This window comes from Bombina bombina, chromosome 1 (genome assembly GCF_027579735.1).
Source record: "Bombina bombina isolate aBomBom1 chromosome 1, aBomBom1.pri, whole genome shotgun sequence".
NCBI classification, from domain to species: domain Eukaryota; kingdom Metazoa; phylum Chordata; class Amphibia; order Anura; family Bombinatoridae; genus Bombina; species Bombina bombina.
In genome coordinates, this window is record NC_069499.1 from 1114937795 (window position 1) to 1114958265 (window position 20471).

Sequence of the window (20471 nt, forward strand, 5' to 3'; positions counted from 1 at the left end):
CCTACTCTAAAACCCACCCAATCCCCCTTAATAAAACCTAACACTAGGATTCTATCAGCCAATCGGAATTAAGGTAGGAAAAATCCTATTGGCTGATGCAATCAGCCAATAGAATTGAGCTTGCATTCTATTGGCTGATTGGAACAGCCAATAGAATGCAAGCTCAATCCTATTGGCTGATTGGCCGTCAGAAAAAGAGGATGCTCCACGTCAGATGTCTTGAAGATGGACCTGCTCTGCTCCGGATGGATGAAGATAGAAGTTGCCGCCTGGATGAAGCCTTCTGCCCATCTGGAGGTCCTCTTCTGCCCGAATCGAATGAAGACTTCTGCCCCTCTGGAGGACCACTTGTGCCCGGCTGGGTGAAGATGGCTCAAGGTAGGGTGATCTTCAAGGGGGTAGTGTTAGGTTTTATTAAGGGGGGATTGGGTGGGTTTTAGAGTAGGGTTTGGAGTGTGGGAGGTGGGTTTTAATGTTGGGGGGTATTGTATTTTTTGTTTAAAGGAAAAAGAGCTGATTACTTTGGGGTAATGCCCCGCAAAAAGCCCTTTTAAGGGCTATTTGTAATTTAGTATAGGGTAGGGAATTTTATTATTTTGGGGGGCTTTTTTATTTTATTAGGGGGATTAGATTAGGTGTAATTAGTTTAAAATTCTTGTAATTATTTTTTTATTTTCTGTAATTTAGTGTTTTGGTTTTTTTTGTACTTTAGTTTATTTTATTTAATTGTAGTTAATTGTAGTTAGTTTATGTAATTAATTTAATGATAGTGTAGTGTTAGGTGTAATTGTAATTTAGGTTAGGATTTATTTTACAGGTAAATTTGTACTTATTTTAACTAGGTAGCTATTAAATAGTTAATAACTATTTAATAAATATTGTACCTAGTTAAAATAAATACAAACTTGCCTGTAAAATAAAAATAAACCCTAAGCTAGATACAATGTAATTATTAGTTATATTGTAGCTATCTTAGGGTTTATTTTATAGGTGAGTATTTAGTTTTAAATAGGAATAATTTATTTAATTGTAATAATTTTATTTTGTTTATTTAAATTATATTTAAGTTAGGGGGTGTTAGACTTAGGGTTAGACTTAGGTTTAGGGGTTAATAAATTTAATATAGTAGCGGCGACGATGGGGACAGCAGATTAGGGGTTAATAAATGTAGGTAGGTTGCGGCGACATTAGGGCGGGCAGATTAGGGGTTAATAAATATAATGTAGGTGTCGTGATGTTTGGGGCAGCAGATTAGGGGTTCATAGGGATAATGTAGGTGGCGGCGGTGTCCGGAGCGGCAGATTAGGGGTTAATAAGTATAATGTAGGTGTCAGCGATGTCGGGGGCCGCAGATTAGGGGTTAATAAGTGTAAGATTAGGGGTGTTTAAGCTCGGGGTTCATGTTAGGGTGTTAGGTGTAGACATTAATTTTATTTCCCTATAGGAATCAATGGGGCTGCGTTAGAAGCTGAACGCTGCTTTTTTACAGGTGTTAGGTTTTTTTCAGCTGAATCTGCCCCATTGTTTCCTATGGGGAAATCGTGCACGAGCACGTTTAGCCAGTTTACGGCTACCGTAAGCAACGCTGGTATTGAGGTGAGATACAGAGCTAAATTTTGCTCTACGTTCACCTTTTTTTCGGCTAACTCCGGGTTTAAAAAAACCTGTAATACTAGCGTTGTCTTAAGGGAGCGTTGAAAAAAAAATGCTCATTAGCAACGCACCCTTTACCGCAAAACTTGTAATCTCGGTGATAATGTTTTTTCACACTTTAACCATTAGTTTATGGTGCTCCCTAAAATTGTTTTAGCTTAGCCTTAACTATCTTTATTTCGGCCATATGTTTACCATTTCTGATGTATACTTAAAGATTTATTCTCATTCCCATAGATAAATAATAAACCCCCAGTAGTTTACAATTTCATGGCAAATTACATAAAAATTTGATTCTGAACACTGGTATTTCATCAACCAACTTTATTTCTTTTTGGTGGCGTTAAGCACTTTTACAGTACTGTTATTTAACTAACTGCCCTCCAAGGGATATATTTGAAATCCAGTATCTTTAAACGGACCGAACAGTGCCTTTATGCCTTTGTTGGAGCCACAGTCTTAAATTACACTGTGAGTAGAGAAGACATAATTAAAATAAAGTTAGTAAAGGTAATTTCTAGTCTTAGAAGATTTTTTCTGGAGTAAAAATTAGACATTTCAAGGATCTTCTATTAACTGTTTTGCATTTATTCACCTTTTCTGACAGAAAGATAATACACTACAATATTTAACCGTTAATGGAAAAAGAACATTTATGAATGTAGATGCAAAGTGATACCTAAAAACAATTATTCTGCAATACAAAACAGTTTATGTAAGAAATAAATACTCAAATAGGAGGCCATATTTTTCATTTGTATCACTCATTTTGGCGAGATTTAGAAACCAGTATTGAAATATATATATGTCAGTGAACTATTAAGTATATATAAAGAAGAAGTAACTTTGTTAACATATTTTTATAAAATGAGGCAAAATACAGTCAACAGTACTCATTTTATGTGCTCAGACCTCTCTGGAGTGTTTTACCATGAAATCCAACACCATATGTGGTGTAAATGTTGTTACTGCATCTTTTTCAGTTTAACAAATGCTGGAATACTTTAAGGACAAGAAAACAGATTTACTGAGGTACAGACTTAAATGGACATATAACTAAAAATTCAAGTACACATAACTTAGTAAAACAAAATGCTTCTTCTACGTATGCCCTGAATTCAAACCAAGTGTGTATGCTGTAATTCATTTCAGACTGATATTATGTACTATACAAGGCACGTTTTGCTCACCAAACCCCCTAAAAATCATCCAGGAGATATAGGACAATAAATACAAAGTCAATACTTTGGATTCTCAGTCAGCATCACAATTTCTGATAGTAGGAATAAAATTGTCCCCATTGTTGCTCTAATACTAAAGTATTTAAATTTATGTGATTGAAAGCAGGCTGTTAAGATGTTTTTTTGTTGAATATTTATATTATTTGGAAGAAGAGCTAAGAGTCGTGTACAGTACTTCCTTGTGAAAATTTGCTTGTGCGTTTATAAGATGGAAAAGATTCAGGAAGCTGCTGTCCTCCTCATTGTGGTCACCTGTAGGATAATTAAAACATTATTAGCTGTCTCTTAGTTTTAAGTAACACAGAGGGCCCGATTATCTAAAGCTCTCTGGGCTGGCGAGATTATTAAAGAATGCTCACCAGTCTTTCTATTTCCCTAGTGGAATGATCTAAAGCCACTTTTTACCCTGAAAAACATAATTTATGTAAGAACTTACCTAATAAATTAATTTCTTTCATATTGGCAAGAGTCCATGAGCTTGTAACGTATGGGATATACAATCCTACCAGGAGGGGCAAAGTTTCCCAAACCTCAAAATGCCTATAAATACATCCCTCACCACACCCACAATTCAGTTTAACGAATAGCCAAGTAGTGGGGTGATAAAGAAAGGAGTAAAAAACATCAACAAAGGAATTTGGAAATAATTGTGCTTTATACAAAAAATCATAACCATCATAAAAAAGGGTGGGTCTCATGGACTCTTGCCAATATCAAAGAAATAAATTTATCAGGTAAGTTCTTACATAAATTATGTTTTCTTTCATGTAATTGGCAAGAGTCCAAGAGCTAGTGACATATGGGATAGTAATACCCAAGATGTGGAACTCCACGGAAAAAACTTAATCCACAACCCAAAATATAAGTTTATTCTCATAATGAAAAGAAAAAAGTTAAATATAAGCAGAGGAATCAAACTGAAACAGCTGCCTGAAAAACTTTTCTACCAAAAACTGCTTCCAAAGAAGCAAATACATCAAACGGTAGAATTTAGTAAATGTATGCAAAGAAGACCAAGTTGCTGCTTTGCAAATCTGATCAACTGAAGCTTCATTCTTAAAAGCCCACGAAGTGGAGACTGATCTAGTAGAATGAGCTGTAATTCTCTGAGGCGGGGCCTGACCCGACTCCAAATAAGCCTGATGAATCAAAAGCTTTAACCAAGATGCCAAGAAAATGGCAGAAGCCTTCTGACCTTTCCTAGAACCAGAAAAGATAACATATAGACTAGAAGTCTTCCTGAAATATTTAGTAGCTTCAACATAATATTTCAAAGCTCTTAACACATCCAAAGAATGTAAGGATCGCTCCACAGAATTCTTAGGATTAGGACACAAAGAAGGGACAACAATTTCTCTATTAATGTTGTTAGAATTCACAACCTTAGGTAGAAATTTAAATGAAGTTTGCAAAACTGCTATATCCTGATGGAAAATCAGAAAAGGAGATTCACAAGAAAGAGCAGATAATTCGGAAACTTTTCTAGCAGAAGAGATGGCTAAAAGGAACAACACTTTCCAAGAAAGTAGTTTAATGTCCAAAGATGCATAGGCTCAAACGGAGAAGCCTGTAAAGCCTTCAAAACCAAATTAAGACTCCAAGGAGGAGAGATTGATTTAATGATAGGCTTGATACGGACCAAAGCCTGTACAAAACAGTGAATATCAGGAAGCTTAGCAATCTTTCTGTGAAATAAAACAGAAAGAGCAGAGATTTGTCCCTTCAAGGTACTTGCAGACAAACCCTTATCCAAACCATCCTGAAGAAACTGTAAAATTCTAGGAATTCTAAAAGAATGCCAGGATAATTTATGAGAAGAACACATGAAATATAAGTCTTCCAAACTCAATAATAAATCTTCCTAGAAACAGATTTAGTAGTCTGGATGAATCGGAATATGAAGATATGCATCCTGTAAGTCTATAGTGGACATATAATGCCCTTGCTGAACAAAAGGCAGAATAGTCCTTATAGTCACCATTTTGAAAGTTGGCACTCTTACATAACGATTCAAAATTTTCAGATCCAGAACTGGCCTGAATGAATTTTCTTTCTTTGGGACAATGAATACATTTGAATAAAACCCCAGACCCTGTTCCTGAAACGGAACTGGTATGATTACCCCTGAAAGCTCCAGGTCTGAAACACACTTCAGAAAAGCCTGAGCCTTTACTGGATTTACTGGGATGCGTGAGAGAAAAAAAATCTTCTCACAGGAGGTCTTACTCTGAATCCTATTTGGTACCCTTGAGAGACAATACTCTGAATCTATTGATGTTGGACAGAATCTGCCCAAATGTTTTGGAAGAATCTTAATCTGTCCCCTTCCAGCTGAGCTGGAATGAGGGCCGCACCTTCATGCAGACTTGGGGGCTGGCTTTGGTTTCTTAAACGGTTTGGATTTACTCCAACTTGAAGAAGGTTTCCAATTGGAACCAGATTCTTTGGGGGAAGGATTAAGTTTCTGTTCCTTATTTTGTCGAAAGGAACGAAAACGGTTAGAAGCTTTAGATTTACCCTTAGGTCTTTTATCCTGAGGCAAAAAAACTCCCTTCCCCCCAGTGACAGTTGAAATAATCGAATCCAACTGAGAACCAAATAACCTATTACCTAGGAAAGAAAGAGATAGTAATCTAGACTTAGATACCATGTCAGCATTCCAATATTTGAGCCACAAAGCTCTTCTAGCTAAAATAGCTAAAGACATAGATTTAACATCAATTTTGATGATATAAAAAAATGGCATCACAGATAAAATGATTAGCATGTTGAAGCAAGCGAACAGTGCTAGACAAATCAGGATCCATTTCCTGTTGCGCTAAATTTTCTAACCAAAAAGTTGATGCAGCTGCAACATCAGCCATAGAAATGGCAGGCCTGAGAAGTTAGCCAGAATATAAATAAGCTTTCCTTAGATAAGATTCAAGTTTTCTATCTAAAGGGTGTTTAAAAGAAGTACTATCTTCCATAGGAATAGTAGTATGTTTAGCAAGAGTAGAAATAGCCCCATCAACTTTGGGGATCTTTTTCCAAAACTCCAATCTAACTGCTGGCAAAGGATATGATTCATTCCTTAGAAATCATATCAGAAATAGCATCAGGAACTGGAAAAACCTCTGGAGTAACCACAGGAGGTTTATAAACATAATTTAAATGTTTACTAGTTTTAATATCAAGAGGACTAGTTTCCTCAATATCCAATGTAATCAACACCTCTTTTAACAAGGCACGAATATACTCAATTTTAAATAAATAAGTAGATTTGTCATGGTCAATATCTGAGGAAGGATCTTCTGAATCAGATAGATCCTCATCAGAGGAGGATAATTCAGTATGTTGTCGGTCATTTGAAATTTCATCAACTTTATGAGAAGTTTTAAATGAGCTTTTACGTTTATTAGAAGGCGGGATGGCAGACAAAGCCTTTGGAATCGCATCAGCAATAAAATCTTTTATATTCACAGGTATTTCATGTACATTAGATGTTGAAGGAACAACAGGCATTGTACTATTACTGATGGACACATTCTCTGCATGTAAAAGCTTATCATGACAACTATTACATACCACAGCTGGAGATATAATCTCCACAAATTTACAACAAATGCACTTAGCTTTGGTAGAACTGTTATAAGCAGCAGGGTTCCAACAGTGGTTTCTGAGATAGGATCAGATTGAGACATCTTGCAAATGTAAGAGAAAAAACAACATATAAGGCAAAATGATCAATTTCCTTATATGGCAGTTTCAGGAATGGGAAAAAATGCAAAGAGCATAGCCCTCTGACATAGAAAAAGGCAAGAGGCATATAGGAATGGGGTTTTGAATAATGAAATTATTTGGCGCCAAATATGACGCACAACGCAAACTGAAATTTTTTTGGCACTAACAACATCCGGATATGACACACTCGCGTCATTGTAGACGCAACCTTGTGCAAGGAATTCGGTGTCAACTAAGAGGCCGGAAATGACGAATTTGTGTCATTGGGCGTACCTTTGCACCAAAAAAATTCTCTCGCCAAAAATGACGCAATAAACTTTGATATTTTGCACCCTCGTGAGCCTAATTTTGCCTGCAAAATTTAATGAAAAAGCAGTCAATTGAAAAAAGACTATACCCCAGGTAAGAAAAATATTTTCCTAAATGTGTTTTTTTCCCAAATAGGAAACTGATAGTCTGCAAAAGGAAATAGACATAAACCTGACTCATGGCAAATATAAGTACAATACATATATTTAGAACTTTATATTAATGCATAAAGTGTCAAACCATAGCTGAGAGTGTCTTAAGTAATGAAAACATACTTACCGAAAGACACCCATCCACATATAGCAGATAGCCAAACCAAACCAGTACTGAAACAGTTATCAGAAGAGGTAATGGAATATGAGAGTATATTGTCAATCTGAATAAGGGAGGTAGGAGATGAATCTCTACGACCGATAACAGAAACCCTTTTAAATAGATCTCCCGCTAGGAAAACCATTGCATTCAATAGGTGATACTCCCTTCACATCCCTCTGACATTCACTGTACTCTGAGAGGAATCGGGCTTAAAAATGCTGAGAAGCGTATATCAACTTAGAAATCTTAGCACAAACTTACTTCACCACCTCCATAGGAGGCAAAGTTTGTAAAACTGAATTGTAGGTGTGGTGAGGGGTGTATTTATAGGCATTTTGAGGTTTGGGAAACATTTCCCCTCCTGGTAGGATTGTATAACCCATACGTCACTAGGCCATGGACTCTTGCCAATTTCATGAAAGAAATAGGGTGTCTCGCTAAGGGGCGTATTCTGCATTTTTTTAATGAAAAGTGAACAATAAAATTCATATTTTAAAAATAAGCAGGGAAAATTGTATTGTTAAGGTGCATCCTAACAAAATTCTTCACCAAAAATCTAAAATTTGTAAATTACACAGGAATAAATCTTATTAGATATGCATTGCATAAATCGTAATTTTAGTACAGTGGATGTGCAAAAAACACAGAAATTTGTACTTATACGAGTTTGCAAAAAAAATAAAAATAGATTTGATCTAATGAGGTTTAGATTATCGAGCCCATAGTGAGGAGAAAATGGCAGAATGACAGAGTATATTGGCTGAACAGTCAGTTTATTCTCATGTATTATAGTAATAATTGACCGTTGCACATTTTTTTTATAAGGGGATTAATAAACAGGAGTTGTTCATATACAAAATCAAGTAAATTAGGAAAATCATCACTTGAAAACAGTTAAGTAACAAAGACTAATTATTTTTTGTTTATATTTCACTACCATACAACATTATCTTCCAAATAACCTGACCTATTTTAACATTCTCTGCATTAATGTACAGTATAACATTCTAACACTGAATCCCTGAATATGTACCTTTAATTTTAAGCACTGTGGAAAAAAACTGAAATCACCTAGAAAATGCGTAATTGAATTCCAAATAAAGTAAATATCATGGGTTTGTTTCCTTAAAAGAACATGGAAGTCAACAGTATTTACAGCACATACTATTAAAGGGCATATGACAATGAACTGTGCACAAAAAAGTTTTTTAGGCTTTTTAAAAAAAAAATTTTATCAGTCACGCATGCCTATTATGTATGGGTACTGCCCGGTAGGTATGCTCAACTGTAAGGACAGCTTGTATACAAAATGGTCACATTAACTGTCCAAAATGTAATTTTTTTTAACATGCATCAAATAGCTAGTTTAAGCAAATTGCAGCATTTTTAAACAAAAACAATATATGTCTCTATGGTTTTAAAAGATTAAATAAATTTAACGTTTTGTAATGAGAGAGTTTTGCAATCATAAAATGTTACATTACAACTTTTGCACAGTAAATACTCACATTTTGTTGTTTACCATGCATGCTATAAAATTGACACAAAACATCCATGTTTTATTCATCCTTTGTTTCAAGAATACAGAAAAACATCAAACATATATAGCATATAATAATTTCAGCAGCCTTAGTATCTTTCTCAAGTGGGGCCTCTGCAGAAGGTTTTAATATGTGACAACAAAGCCATAATATTTTACTATAGAGGGAGAAGCTACCCTTAACATGAGTCAAGGCCAAATATATTGAAAAAAAAAATCTTGGTTGATTAATTTGCTGGGCATCTCTATTGGAAGATATCTAAGGATATATTCAAAGGGCCATGATACACAAATGTTGAAGCACATGAAAGTGATGCAGCATAACTGTAAAAATTTGACTAGAAAATATCACCTGAACATATCTATGTAAAAAAGATATTTACCTCAATATTTCCTCAGTAGCCACATCCCATTGTAAAGAGACTTTAAGCAGCCAATCAGGATGCTAGTCCTGAGACTTGCAATGGAGCGTGCATCTGGCATGTGCAGCACAGTCCCTTTATTTCCCTCTTCAGTTTCAGGAAGTTTACTATAAAATCTTGCGAGATCTCATGAGCTCACAGTAAAGCAAAGTGTGAAATCAGCACTGATAAAGCAATTTGGCTGTTTTTTTTCTTTAACATGCAGCTGACAGTTGCTGAATGATAACGGTTCCCAGAGCACTTATTTTTGTGAGCAGAATACATTTTGAGGTAAAATATCTTCCTATTTTCTTGTCAGCTTTTACAGTTATGCTGCGGCACTCTGAAGTGATTTGTCATGGATATTATGTCCGTTTAAGCAGCATCCTTTTGATTGCCACAGCGTGAAGATACTGACATTATAACGTTGCTGAATAATAAGAAACTCTAATAGAGCTGTAATCAGACACATGACACTGTAGATGTTGATAAATGTAGTGGATAAGAATGACAGATATTTATCTCTCCAACATAACTAGTTATTAGGTCTAACCCAAAAATTTTTTTTGTAGTTTTGCTTTTTTATTTTTTTTAAATAACATTGCGCTGATTTTCAGACTCCTAACCAAGCCCCAAAGTTCTAGGAGAATACTAATGTATACTTACTCCAGCTTGCACCTGTTTGTGTAAAGAGTCTTTTCATATGCAGAGGAAGGGGGAGGGGGGGAGTGTCTGCTTTTTTTTGCTTTAGAACCACTTGCAGTGGGCGTTCCAGCTAATCTTTTCAACAGAGCTAAACTGGGAGCTTCTAAGTAAGTTTTTAAAAAAGTTTTATACTGGATTTTTTTATCGGTATCTGAGCATATTATTCTTTATAGTAATGTCTATTACATGCAGTTAAATTAAAATTGGTGTATACTGCCCCTTTAAACTTAACATTCTAGACAAAGATGAATGACAATGCTATAAAACTCTTGAAATTGTGCTGGAGGAGATAAAAGTGTTTGAGATATAAAATATTTCAGCAATCTATTTATTTCTAAAACAAATAACACTGAGGTTATATAGAACAGCAGCCACTAGATGGTGCTGATCTGTCAGACTTTATGAAGGGAGAGGAAAAATGGTTTTACAAAACTAGAATTACACAACAGTTCTGCTAACAGAACTCCTGTATGCATGAATATGTTAAGATATAATACATAACTTCAAACCTTAGCATAGGATCAATATGCAATTAATATATATAGCAGGGTTTAATCTGTAGGCTGTGGAAAAATATCAATTTACTTAGTCATAGGATTATATAAACACAACTTTAAGACTAGCCACATGCATAATATGCTCTGTAGGATTACTTTATGAAAGTGATATTAGCAGCTCTGCCATGTTAAAAAAGTATTTTATAGTGTGCACTCATTTCCATATTTGTTGATGTAATTAAAAGTACAGTTGTTTCTTATCATTAGTGTTTGAATCTTGGCATGATATTTTTATTTCACCTTAGATTACAAGTGATGTGCAAAAATATTGGCACTATTGTGCATTAACATTTCTTGAGTACAAACAATAGCGCTTCTGTTTTTGTGCTCAAATTAGAAGTCCAAAGTTAACCTTTATTGCTTAAAGAGATATGAAACCCAAACATTTTCTTGTGTGATTCAGACAGAACATACAATTTAAAATAAGTTTCCAATTTACTTCTATTATCAAATTTGCTTAATTCCCATGGTATTCTATGTTAAAGAGATACCTAGGTAGGCATCTGGTCACACAATGGCAGGAAATAGTGCTGCCATCTAGTGCTCTTGCAAATGCATAACATTGTTGCAAAACCGCTGTCATATAGTGCTCCAGAAATGGCTTACGTTACTGCTTTTCAACAAAAAATACAAAGAGAATGAAGAAAAATTGATAATAGACGTAAATTAGAAAGTTGGGGTTTCATATCCCTTTAACCCCTTAGTGACCAGGCCATTTTTCAATTTTCCTACCCTTAAGGACCAGGACTGTTTTTACATTTCTACAGTGTTTGTGTTTAGCTGTAATTTTCCTCTTACTCATTTACTGTACCCACACATATTATATACCGTTTTTCTCGCCATTAAATGGACTTTCTAAAGATACCATTATTTTCATCATATCTTATAATTTACTATAAAAATAATTATAAAATATGATGAAAAAATGAAAAAACAACAATACACTTTTCTAACTTTGACCCCCAAAATCTGTTGCACATCTACAACCACCAAAAAACACCCATGCTAAATAGTTTCTAAATTTTGTCCTGAGTTTAGAAATATCCAATGTTTACATCTTCTTTGCTTTTTTGCAAGTTATAGGGCAATAAATACAAGTAGCACTTTGCTATTTCCAAACCATTTTTTTTTTTCAAAATTAGCTATAGTTACATTAGAACACTGATATCTGTTAGGAATCCCTGAATATCCCTTCACATGTATATATTTGTTTTTAGTAGACAACCCAAAGTATTGATCTAGGCCCATATTGGTATATTTATGCCACCATTTCACCACCAAATGCAATAAAAAAAATCGTTAGCTTGTGCAATTATGGCACAAATGGTTGTAAATGCTTCTCTGGGGTCCCCCTTGTTCAGAAATAGCATATATGGCTTTGGCATTACTTTTTGGTAATTAGATGACTGCTAAATGCCGCTGCGCACCACACTTGTATTATGCCCAGCAGTGAAGGGGTTAATTAGGTAGCTTGTAGGGAGCTTGTAGAGTTAATTTTGGCTTTAGTGTAGTGTAGTAAACAACCTAAAGTATTGATCTAGGCCCATTTTAGTGTATTTCATGCCACCATTTCACTGCCAAATGCGATCAAATAAAAAAAATTGTTAACATTTTCACAAACTTTAGGTTTCTCTTTAGGTTTCTCACTGAAATTATTTACAAACAGCTTGTGCAATTATGGCACAAATGGTTGTAAATGCTTCTCTGGGATCCCCTTTGGCAATGCAGTTAAGGAGTTAATTAGGTAGCTTGTAGGGTTAATTTTAGCTTTAGTGTAGAAATCAGCCTCCCACCTCACATATCCCACCCCCTGATCCCTCCCTGGCCCCCCTCAAACAGCTCTCTTTCCTCCCCCACCTCACAATTGTCACCGCCATCTTAAGTACTGGCAGAAAGTCTGCCAGTACTAAAATAAAAGGCTTTTTTTAAAATATAATTTGTATTCTATTTTGATTCTGCAGTGTTGAATCCCCCCTTAGCCCCCAACCTCCCTGATCCTCCCCATACAGCTCTCTAACCATCCCCCTCTACCTATTTGCCGGTATCTTGGGTACTGGCTGCTGTCTGCCAGTATCCAGTTTGCCAAAAACAGAATTTATGCTTACCTGATAAATTACTTTCTCCAACGGTGTGTCCGGTCCACGGCGTCATCCTTACTTGTGGGATATTCTCTTCCCCAACAGGAAATGGCAAAGAGCCCAGCAAAGCTGGTCACATGATCCCTCCTAGGCTCCGCCTACCCCAGTCATTCGACCGACGTAAAGGAGGAATATGCATAGGAGAAATCATATGATACCGTGGTGACTGTAGTTAGAGAAAATAATTCATCAGACCTGATTAAAAAACCAGGGCGGGCCGTGGACCGGACACACCGTTGGAGAAAGTAATTTATCAGGTAAGCATAAATTCTGTTTTCTCCAAAATAGGTGTGTCCGGTCCACGGCGTCATCCTTACTTGTGGGAACCAATACCAAAGCTTTAGGACACGGATGAAGGGAGGGAGCAAATCAGGTCACCTAGATGGAAGGCACCACGGCTTGCAAAACCTTTCTCCCAAAAATAGCCTCAGAAGAAGCAAAAGTATCAAATTTGTAAAATTTGGTAAAAGTGTGCAGTGAAGACCAAGTCGCTGCCTTACATATCTGATCAACAGAAGCCTCGTTCTTGAAGGCCCATGTGGAAGCCACAGCCCTAGTGGAGTGAGCTGTGATTCTTTCAGGAGGCTGCCGTCCGGCAGTCTCATAAGCCAATCGAATGATGCTTTTAAGCCAAAAAGAGAGAGAGGTAGAAGTTGCTTTTTGACCTCTCCTTTTACCAGAATAAACAACAAACAAAGAAGATGTTTGTCTGAAATCCTTTGTAGCCTCTAAATAGAATTTTAGAGCACGAACTACATCCAAATTGTGTAACAAACGTTCCTTCTTTGAAACTGGATTCGGACACAAAGAAGGCACAACTATCTCCTGGTTAATGTTTTTGTTTGAAACAACTTTCGGAAGAAAACCAGGTTTAGTACGCAAAACCACCTTATCTGCATGGAACACCAGATAAGGAGAAGAACACTGCAGAGCAGATAACTCTGAAACTCTTCTAGCAGAAGAAATTGCAACCAAAAACAAAACTTTCCAAGATAGTAACTTAATATCTACGTAATGTAAGGGTTCAAACGGAACCCCTTGAAGAACTGAAAGAACTAAATTGAGACTCCAAGGAGGAGTCAAATGTTTGTAAACAGGCTTGATTCTAACCAGAGCCTGAACAAAAGCTTGAACATCTGGCACAGCCGCCAGCTTTTTGTGAAGTAAAACAGATAAAGCAGAAATCTGTCCCTTCAAAGAACTTGCAGATAATCCTTTCTCCAAACCCTCTTGTAGAAAGGATAGAATCTTAGGAATTTTTATCTTGTTCCAAGGGAATCCTTTAGATTCACACCAACAGATATATTTTTTCCATATTTTATGGTAAATTTTCCTAGTTACAGGCTTTCTAGCCTGAATAAGAGTATCAATGACAGAATCTGAAAACCCACGCTTTGATAAAATCAAGCGTTCAATCTCCAAGCAGTCAGTTGGAGTGAAGCCAGATTCGGATGTTCGAATGGACCTTGAACAAGAAGGTCCTGTCTCAAAGGTAGCTTCCATGGTGGAGCCGATGACATATTCACCAGGTCTGCATACCAAGTTCTGCGTGGCCACGCAGGAGCTATCAAGATCACCGAAGCCCTCTCCTGATTGATCCTGGCTACCAGCCTGGGAATGAGAGGAAACGGTGGGAATACATAAGCTAGGTTGAAGGTCCAAGGTGCTACTAGTGCATCTACTAGAGTCGCCTTGGGATCCCTGGATCTGGACCCGTAGCAAGGAACCTTGAAGTTCTGATGAGACGCCATCAGATCCATGTCTGGAATGCCCCATAATTGAGTTATTTGGGCAAAGATTTCCGGATGGAGTTCCCACTCCCCCGGATGGAAAGTCTGACGACTCAGAAAATCCGCTTCCCAATTTTCCACTCCTGGGATGTGGATTGCAGACAAGTGGCAGGAGTGATTCTCCGCCCATTGAATTATTTTGTTTACTTCTTCCATCGCCAGGGAACTCCTTGTTCCCCCCTGATGGTTGATATATGCAACAGTCGTCATGTTGTCTGATTGAAACCTTATGAATTTGGCCTTTGCTAGTTGAGGCCAAGCTTTGAGAGCATTGAATATCGCTCTCAGTTCCAGAATGTTTATCGGGAGAAGAGATTCTTCCCGAGACCATAGACCCTGAGCTTTCAGGGGTTCCCAGACCGCGCCCCAGCCCACCAGACTGGCGTCGGTCGTGACAATGACCCACTCTGGTCTGCGGAAGCTCATTCCCTGTGACAGGTTGTCCAGGGTCAGCCACCAACGGAGTGAATCTCTGGTTCTCTGATCTACTTGGATCGTCGGAGACAAGTCTGTATAATCCCCATTCCACTGTCTGAGCATGCACAGTTGTAATGGTCTTAGATGAATTCGCGCAAAAGGAACTATGTCCATTGCCGCAACCATCAAACCTATTACTTCCATGCACTGCGCTATGGAAGGAAGAAGAACAGAATGAAGTACTTGACAAGAGCTTAGAAGTTTTGATTTTCTGGCCTCTGTCAGAAAAATCTTCATTTCTAAGGAATCTATTATTGTTCCCAAGAAGGGAACTCTTGTTGACGGGGACAGAGAACTTTTTTCTATGTTCACTTTCCACCCGTGAGATCTGAGAAAGGCTAGGACAATGTCCGTATGAGCCTTTGCTTTTGACAGAGACAACGCTTGAATCAGTATGTCGTCCAAGTAAGGTACTACTGCAATGCCCCTTGGTTTTAGCACCGCTAGAAGGGACCCTAGTACTTTTGTGAAAATCCTTGGAGCAGTGGCTAATCCGAATGGAAGTGCCACAAACTGGTAATGCTTGTCCAGAAAGGCGAACCTTAGGAACCGATGATGTTCCTTGTGGATAGGAATATGTAGATACGCATCCTTTAAATCCACCGTGGTCATGAATTGACCTTCCTGGATGGTAGGAAGAATTGTTCGAATGGTTTCCATTTTGAACGATGGAACCCTGAGAAATTTGTTTAGAATCTTGAGATCTAAAATTGGTCTGAATGTTCCCTCTTTTTTGGGAACTATGAACAGATTGGAGTAAAACCCCATCCCTTGTTCTCCTAATGGAACAGGATGAATCACTCCCATTCTTAACAGGTCTTCTACACAATGTAAGAATGCCTGTCTTTTTATTTGGTTTGAAGACAATTGAGACCTGTGGAACCTTCCCCTTGGGGGTAGTTCCTTGAATTCCAGGAGATAACCTTGAGAAACTATTTCTAGCGCCCAAGGATCCTGAACATCTCTTGCCCAAGCCTGAGCAAAGAGAGAGAGTCTGCCCCCCACCAGATCCGGTCCCGGATCGAGGGCCAACACTTCATGCTGTTTTGGTAGCAGTGGCAGGTTTCTTGGCCTGCTTACCCTTGTTCCAGCCTTGCATCGGTCTCCAGGCTGGTTTGGTTTGAGAACTATTACCCTCTTGCTTAGAGGGTGTAGAATTTGAGGCTGGTCCGCTTCTGCGAAAGGGACGAAAATTTGGCTTATTTTTAGCCTTAAAAGACCTATCCTGAGGAAGGGCATGGCCCTTTCCCCCAGTGATGTCTGAAATAATCTCTTTCAAGTCAGGGCCAAACAGTGTTTTACCCTTGAAAGGGATGTTAAGCAATTTGTTCTTGGAGGACACATCCGCTGACCAAGACTTTAGCCAAAGCGCTCTGCGCGCCACAATAGCAAAACCTGAATTTTTCGCCGCTAATCTAGCTAGTTGCAAAGTGGCGTCTAAGATAAATGAGTTAGCCAATTTAAGTGCTTGAACTCTGTCCATAACTTCCTCATACGAAGATTCTTTATTGAGCGACTTTTCTAGTTCTTCGAACCAGAAACACGCTGCTGTAGTGACAGGAACAATGCATGAAATTGGTTGTAGAAGGTAACCTTGCTGAACAAACATCTTTTTAAGCAAACCCTCTAATTTTTTATCCATAGGATCTTTGAAAGCACAACTATCTTCTATAGGGATAGTAGTGCGTTTGTTTAGAGTAGAAACCGCCCCCTCGACCTTGGGGACTGTCTGCCATAAGTCCTTTCTAGGGTCGACCATAGGAAATAATTTCTTAAATATAGGGGGAGGAACAAAAGGTATGCCGGGCCTTTCCCATTCCTTATTTACAATGTCCGCCACCCGCTTGGGTATAGGAAAAGCATCGGGGGGCACCGGGACCTCTAGGAACTTGTCCATCTTACATAATTTCTCTGGAATGACCAAATTGTCACAATCATCCAGAGTAGATAACACCTCCTTAAGCAGAGCGCGGAGATGTTCTAATTTAAATTTAAATGTAATAACATCAGGTTCAGCTTGTTGAGACATTGTTCCTGAATCTGAAATTTCTCCCTCAGACAAAACCTCCCTCCTGGCCCCTTCAGATTGGTGTGAGGGTATGTCAGAACCATTATCATCAGCGTCCTCTTGCTCTTAAGTATCTAAAACAGAGCAATCGCGCTTTCTCTGATAAGTGGGCATTTTGGACAAAATGTTTTTAATAGAATTATCCATTACAGCCGTTAATTGTTGCATAGTAAGAAGTATAGGCGCACTAGATGTACTAGGGACCTCTTGTGTGGGCAAGACTGGTGTAGACACAGAAGGGGATGATGCAGTACCATGCTTACTCCCCTCACTTGAGGAATCATCTTGGGCAACATCATTATCAGTGGCATCATTGTCCCTACTTTGTTTGGACACTATGTCACAATCATCACATATATTTAAATGGGGAGGAACCTTGGCTTTCAAACATACAGAACATCGTCTATCTGATGGTTCAGACATGTTAACAGGCATAAACTTGATAACAAAGCACAAAAAACGTTTTAAAATAAAACCGTTACTGTCACTTTAAATTTTAAACTGAACACACTTTATTACTGAATATGTGAAAAAGTATGAAGGAATTGTTCAAAATTCACCACAGTATCTTAAAGCCTTAAAAGTATTGCACACCAAATTTGAAAGCTTTAACTCTTAAAATAACGGAACCGGAGCCGTTTTTACATTTAACCCCTATACAGTCCCTGGTATCTGCTTTGCTGAGACCCAACCAAGCCCAGAGGGGAATACGATACCAAATGACGCCTTCAATAAGCTTTTTCAGTGGTTCTTAGCTCCTCACACATGCATCTGCATGCCTTGCTTTCCAAAAACAACTGCGCATTAGTGGCGCGAAAATGAGGCTCTGCCTATGACTAGAAAAGGCCCCCAGTGAAAAAGGTGTCCAATACAGTGCCTGCCGTTTTTTTAATACAATCCCCAAGATTATAATAACTCTTTAAAGTTATAATCCATTAAATATGCTTATAAAGTAATCGTTTTAGCCCAGAAAAATGTCTACCAGTCTTTAAAGCCCTTGTGAAGCCCTTTATTCTTATACTAAACTAAGAAAATGGCTTACCGGTTCCCATAGGGAGAATGACAGCCTTCCAGCATTACAAAGTCTTGTTAGAAATGTGTCATACCTCAAGCAGCAAAGTCTGCCCACTGTTTCCCCCAACTGAAGTTACTTCATCTCAACAGTCCTGTGTGGAAACAGCCATCGATTTTAGTAACGGTTGCTAAAATCATCTTCCTCTTACAAACAGAAATCTTCTTCTCTTTTCTGTTTCAGAGTAAATAGTACATACCAGCACTATTTTAAAATAACAAACTCTTGATTGAAGGATAAAAACTACATTTAAACACCAAAAAACTCTTAACCATCTCCGTGGAGATGTTGCCTGTGCAACGGCAAAGAGAATGACTGGGGTAGGCGGAGCCTAGGAGGGATCATGTGACCAGCTTTGCTGGGCTCTTTGCCATTTCCTGTTGGGGAAGAGAATATCCCACAAGTAAGGATGACGCCGTGGACCGGACACACCTATGTTGGAGAAAAGGTTTTTATTTTTTATTTTATAGAATAACATTTTTTCTGTAGAGTAGCTGTCTACCCTCCCCCCCTCCCAGATCTCTTGCCCAACATTTATTCCCCCTCCCTCTCCCTCCTTCCCATACATTTTCTGACTCCTTAATGTAAATGTAGCGCCCCTCTCCGCATGCTCCCGCCCACTCGCTTGCACTTCCGTAACACAGGATCCGGAACTTACCAACGATGGGCCGCCCACCCGCCTCCCTGCTATTACTCCCACCCACCAACGATCAGCACCTTCGCTGGCCGATGCAGAGAGGGCCACAGAGTGTATCTCTCTGCGCATCGGTGGGTAAACAAATGATATTGCAGGATGACTTAATATTGAGGCATCACTATAATACCCTGAAAGCGCCTGGAAGTGATCACGATCGCTTCCAGCGCTTGAAAACTCTGAGGACGTGCAAGGTACGTTCTTGGTAATTAACTAGCAGTTTTTGTAGGACATACCCTGCACGTCCTTGGTTGTTAAGGGGTTAAGCAGTAGTTTAGGGGTTGCTTACATCTGGATGATTGATAGTGAGGGTGGGGTAAATGATGCAGATAAAAGACTTCTATAGGAGTGCAGTAAAATTAATTGTGCATATCTCTCAAGAGCTAATCCAATGGTGTGCTGAGCTTAGGGTGTGCAAGTAATGTAGTTCTACATGAATTTCTATACTATACTATTAATAATAAAAAGTGCTAGATATTATATCAGTATTTGGATTGTGCTTGAGCGCAACATTTCCATTAAGAGTGTAAGACACGCTAAAAAAGTCTCTGCCACATTCTGGGATAGGCAAAGATAAAGGCTGTGGCGGACATTTTCCAAAGTACAGACCTTAGTGAAGGACATCAAGGTACATTTGAAATTAAAAACATTATTTTATAGTGCTTGGTGTTATTATCTGATGCAGATACCACTGATCCTATAACCAGCCCTCCTCTGGCTATACCCATGAGCCAGTGTCATTACTATGTCATTATATAGTCCTGTGTGTTATTATACTGATGCAGATACCACTGATCCTATAACCAGCCCTCCTCTTGCTATACCCATGTGCCAGTGTCACTACTGTGTCATTATATAGTGCTGGGTATTATTATACTGATGCAGATACCACTGATCCTATAACCAGCCCTCCTCTGGCTATACCCATGAGCCAGTGTCATTACTATGTCATTATATAGTCCTGTGTGTTATTATACTGATGCAGATACCACTGATCCTATAACCAGCCCTCCTCTTGCTATACCCATGTGCCAGTGTCACTACTGTGTCATTATATAGTGCTGTGTGTTATTATACTGATGCAGATACCACAGATCCTATAACCATCCCTCCTCTGGCTATACCCAAGTGCCAGTGTCACTACTGTGTCATTATATATTTCTGGGTTTTATTATACTGATGCAGATACTACTGATCCTATAACCAGCCCTCCTCTGGCTATACCCATGTGCCAGTGTCACTTCTGTGTCATTATATAGTGCTGGGTGTTATTATACTGATGCAGATACCACTGATTCTATAACCAGCCCTCCTCTGGCTATACCCATGTGCCAGTGTCACTACTGTGTCATGATATATTTCTGGGTGTTATTATACTGATGCAGATACCACTGATTCTATAACCAGCCCTCCTCTGGCTATACCCATGTGCCAGTGTCACTACTGTGTCATTATATAGGGCTGGGTGTTACTATACTGATGCAGATACCACTGATTCTATAACCAGTCCTCCTCTGGCTATACCCATGTGTCAGTTTCACTACTGTGTCATTATATAGCGCTGGGTGTTATTATACCGATGCAGATACCACTAACCCTATAACTAGCCCTTGTCTGGCTATACGCAGGTGCCAGCGTCACTACTGTGTCTTTGTATAGAGTTGGGTGTTATTATACAGATGCAGATACACATCCAGTATTTCACAAAGGCTTTATTTATTCCATAACTTATCACCCAATATCACTAGCAGTCTCTTGATAAGCCACTAACTTTATTCACATTACATA

General features: G+C 38.3%; 1 protein-coding gene across 1 annotated transcript in view; it reads right to left on the reverse strand.

The window, feature by feature from the left end:
- Positions 1–3033: 3033 nt before the first annotated feature.
- Positions 3034–20471, reverse strand: part of FBXO47 (F-box protein 47) — a 512374-nt gene continuing 494936 nt past the window's right edge. The window contains exon 10 of the mRNA XM_053717491.1: positions 3034–3146. Coding sequence (XP_053573466.1) covers positions 3034–3146 — 113 coding nt within the window. The remainder of the gene's footprint in view (positions 3147–20471) is intronic.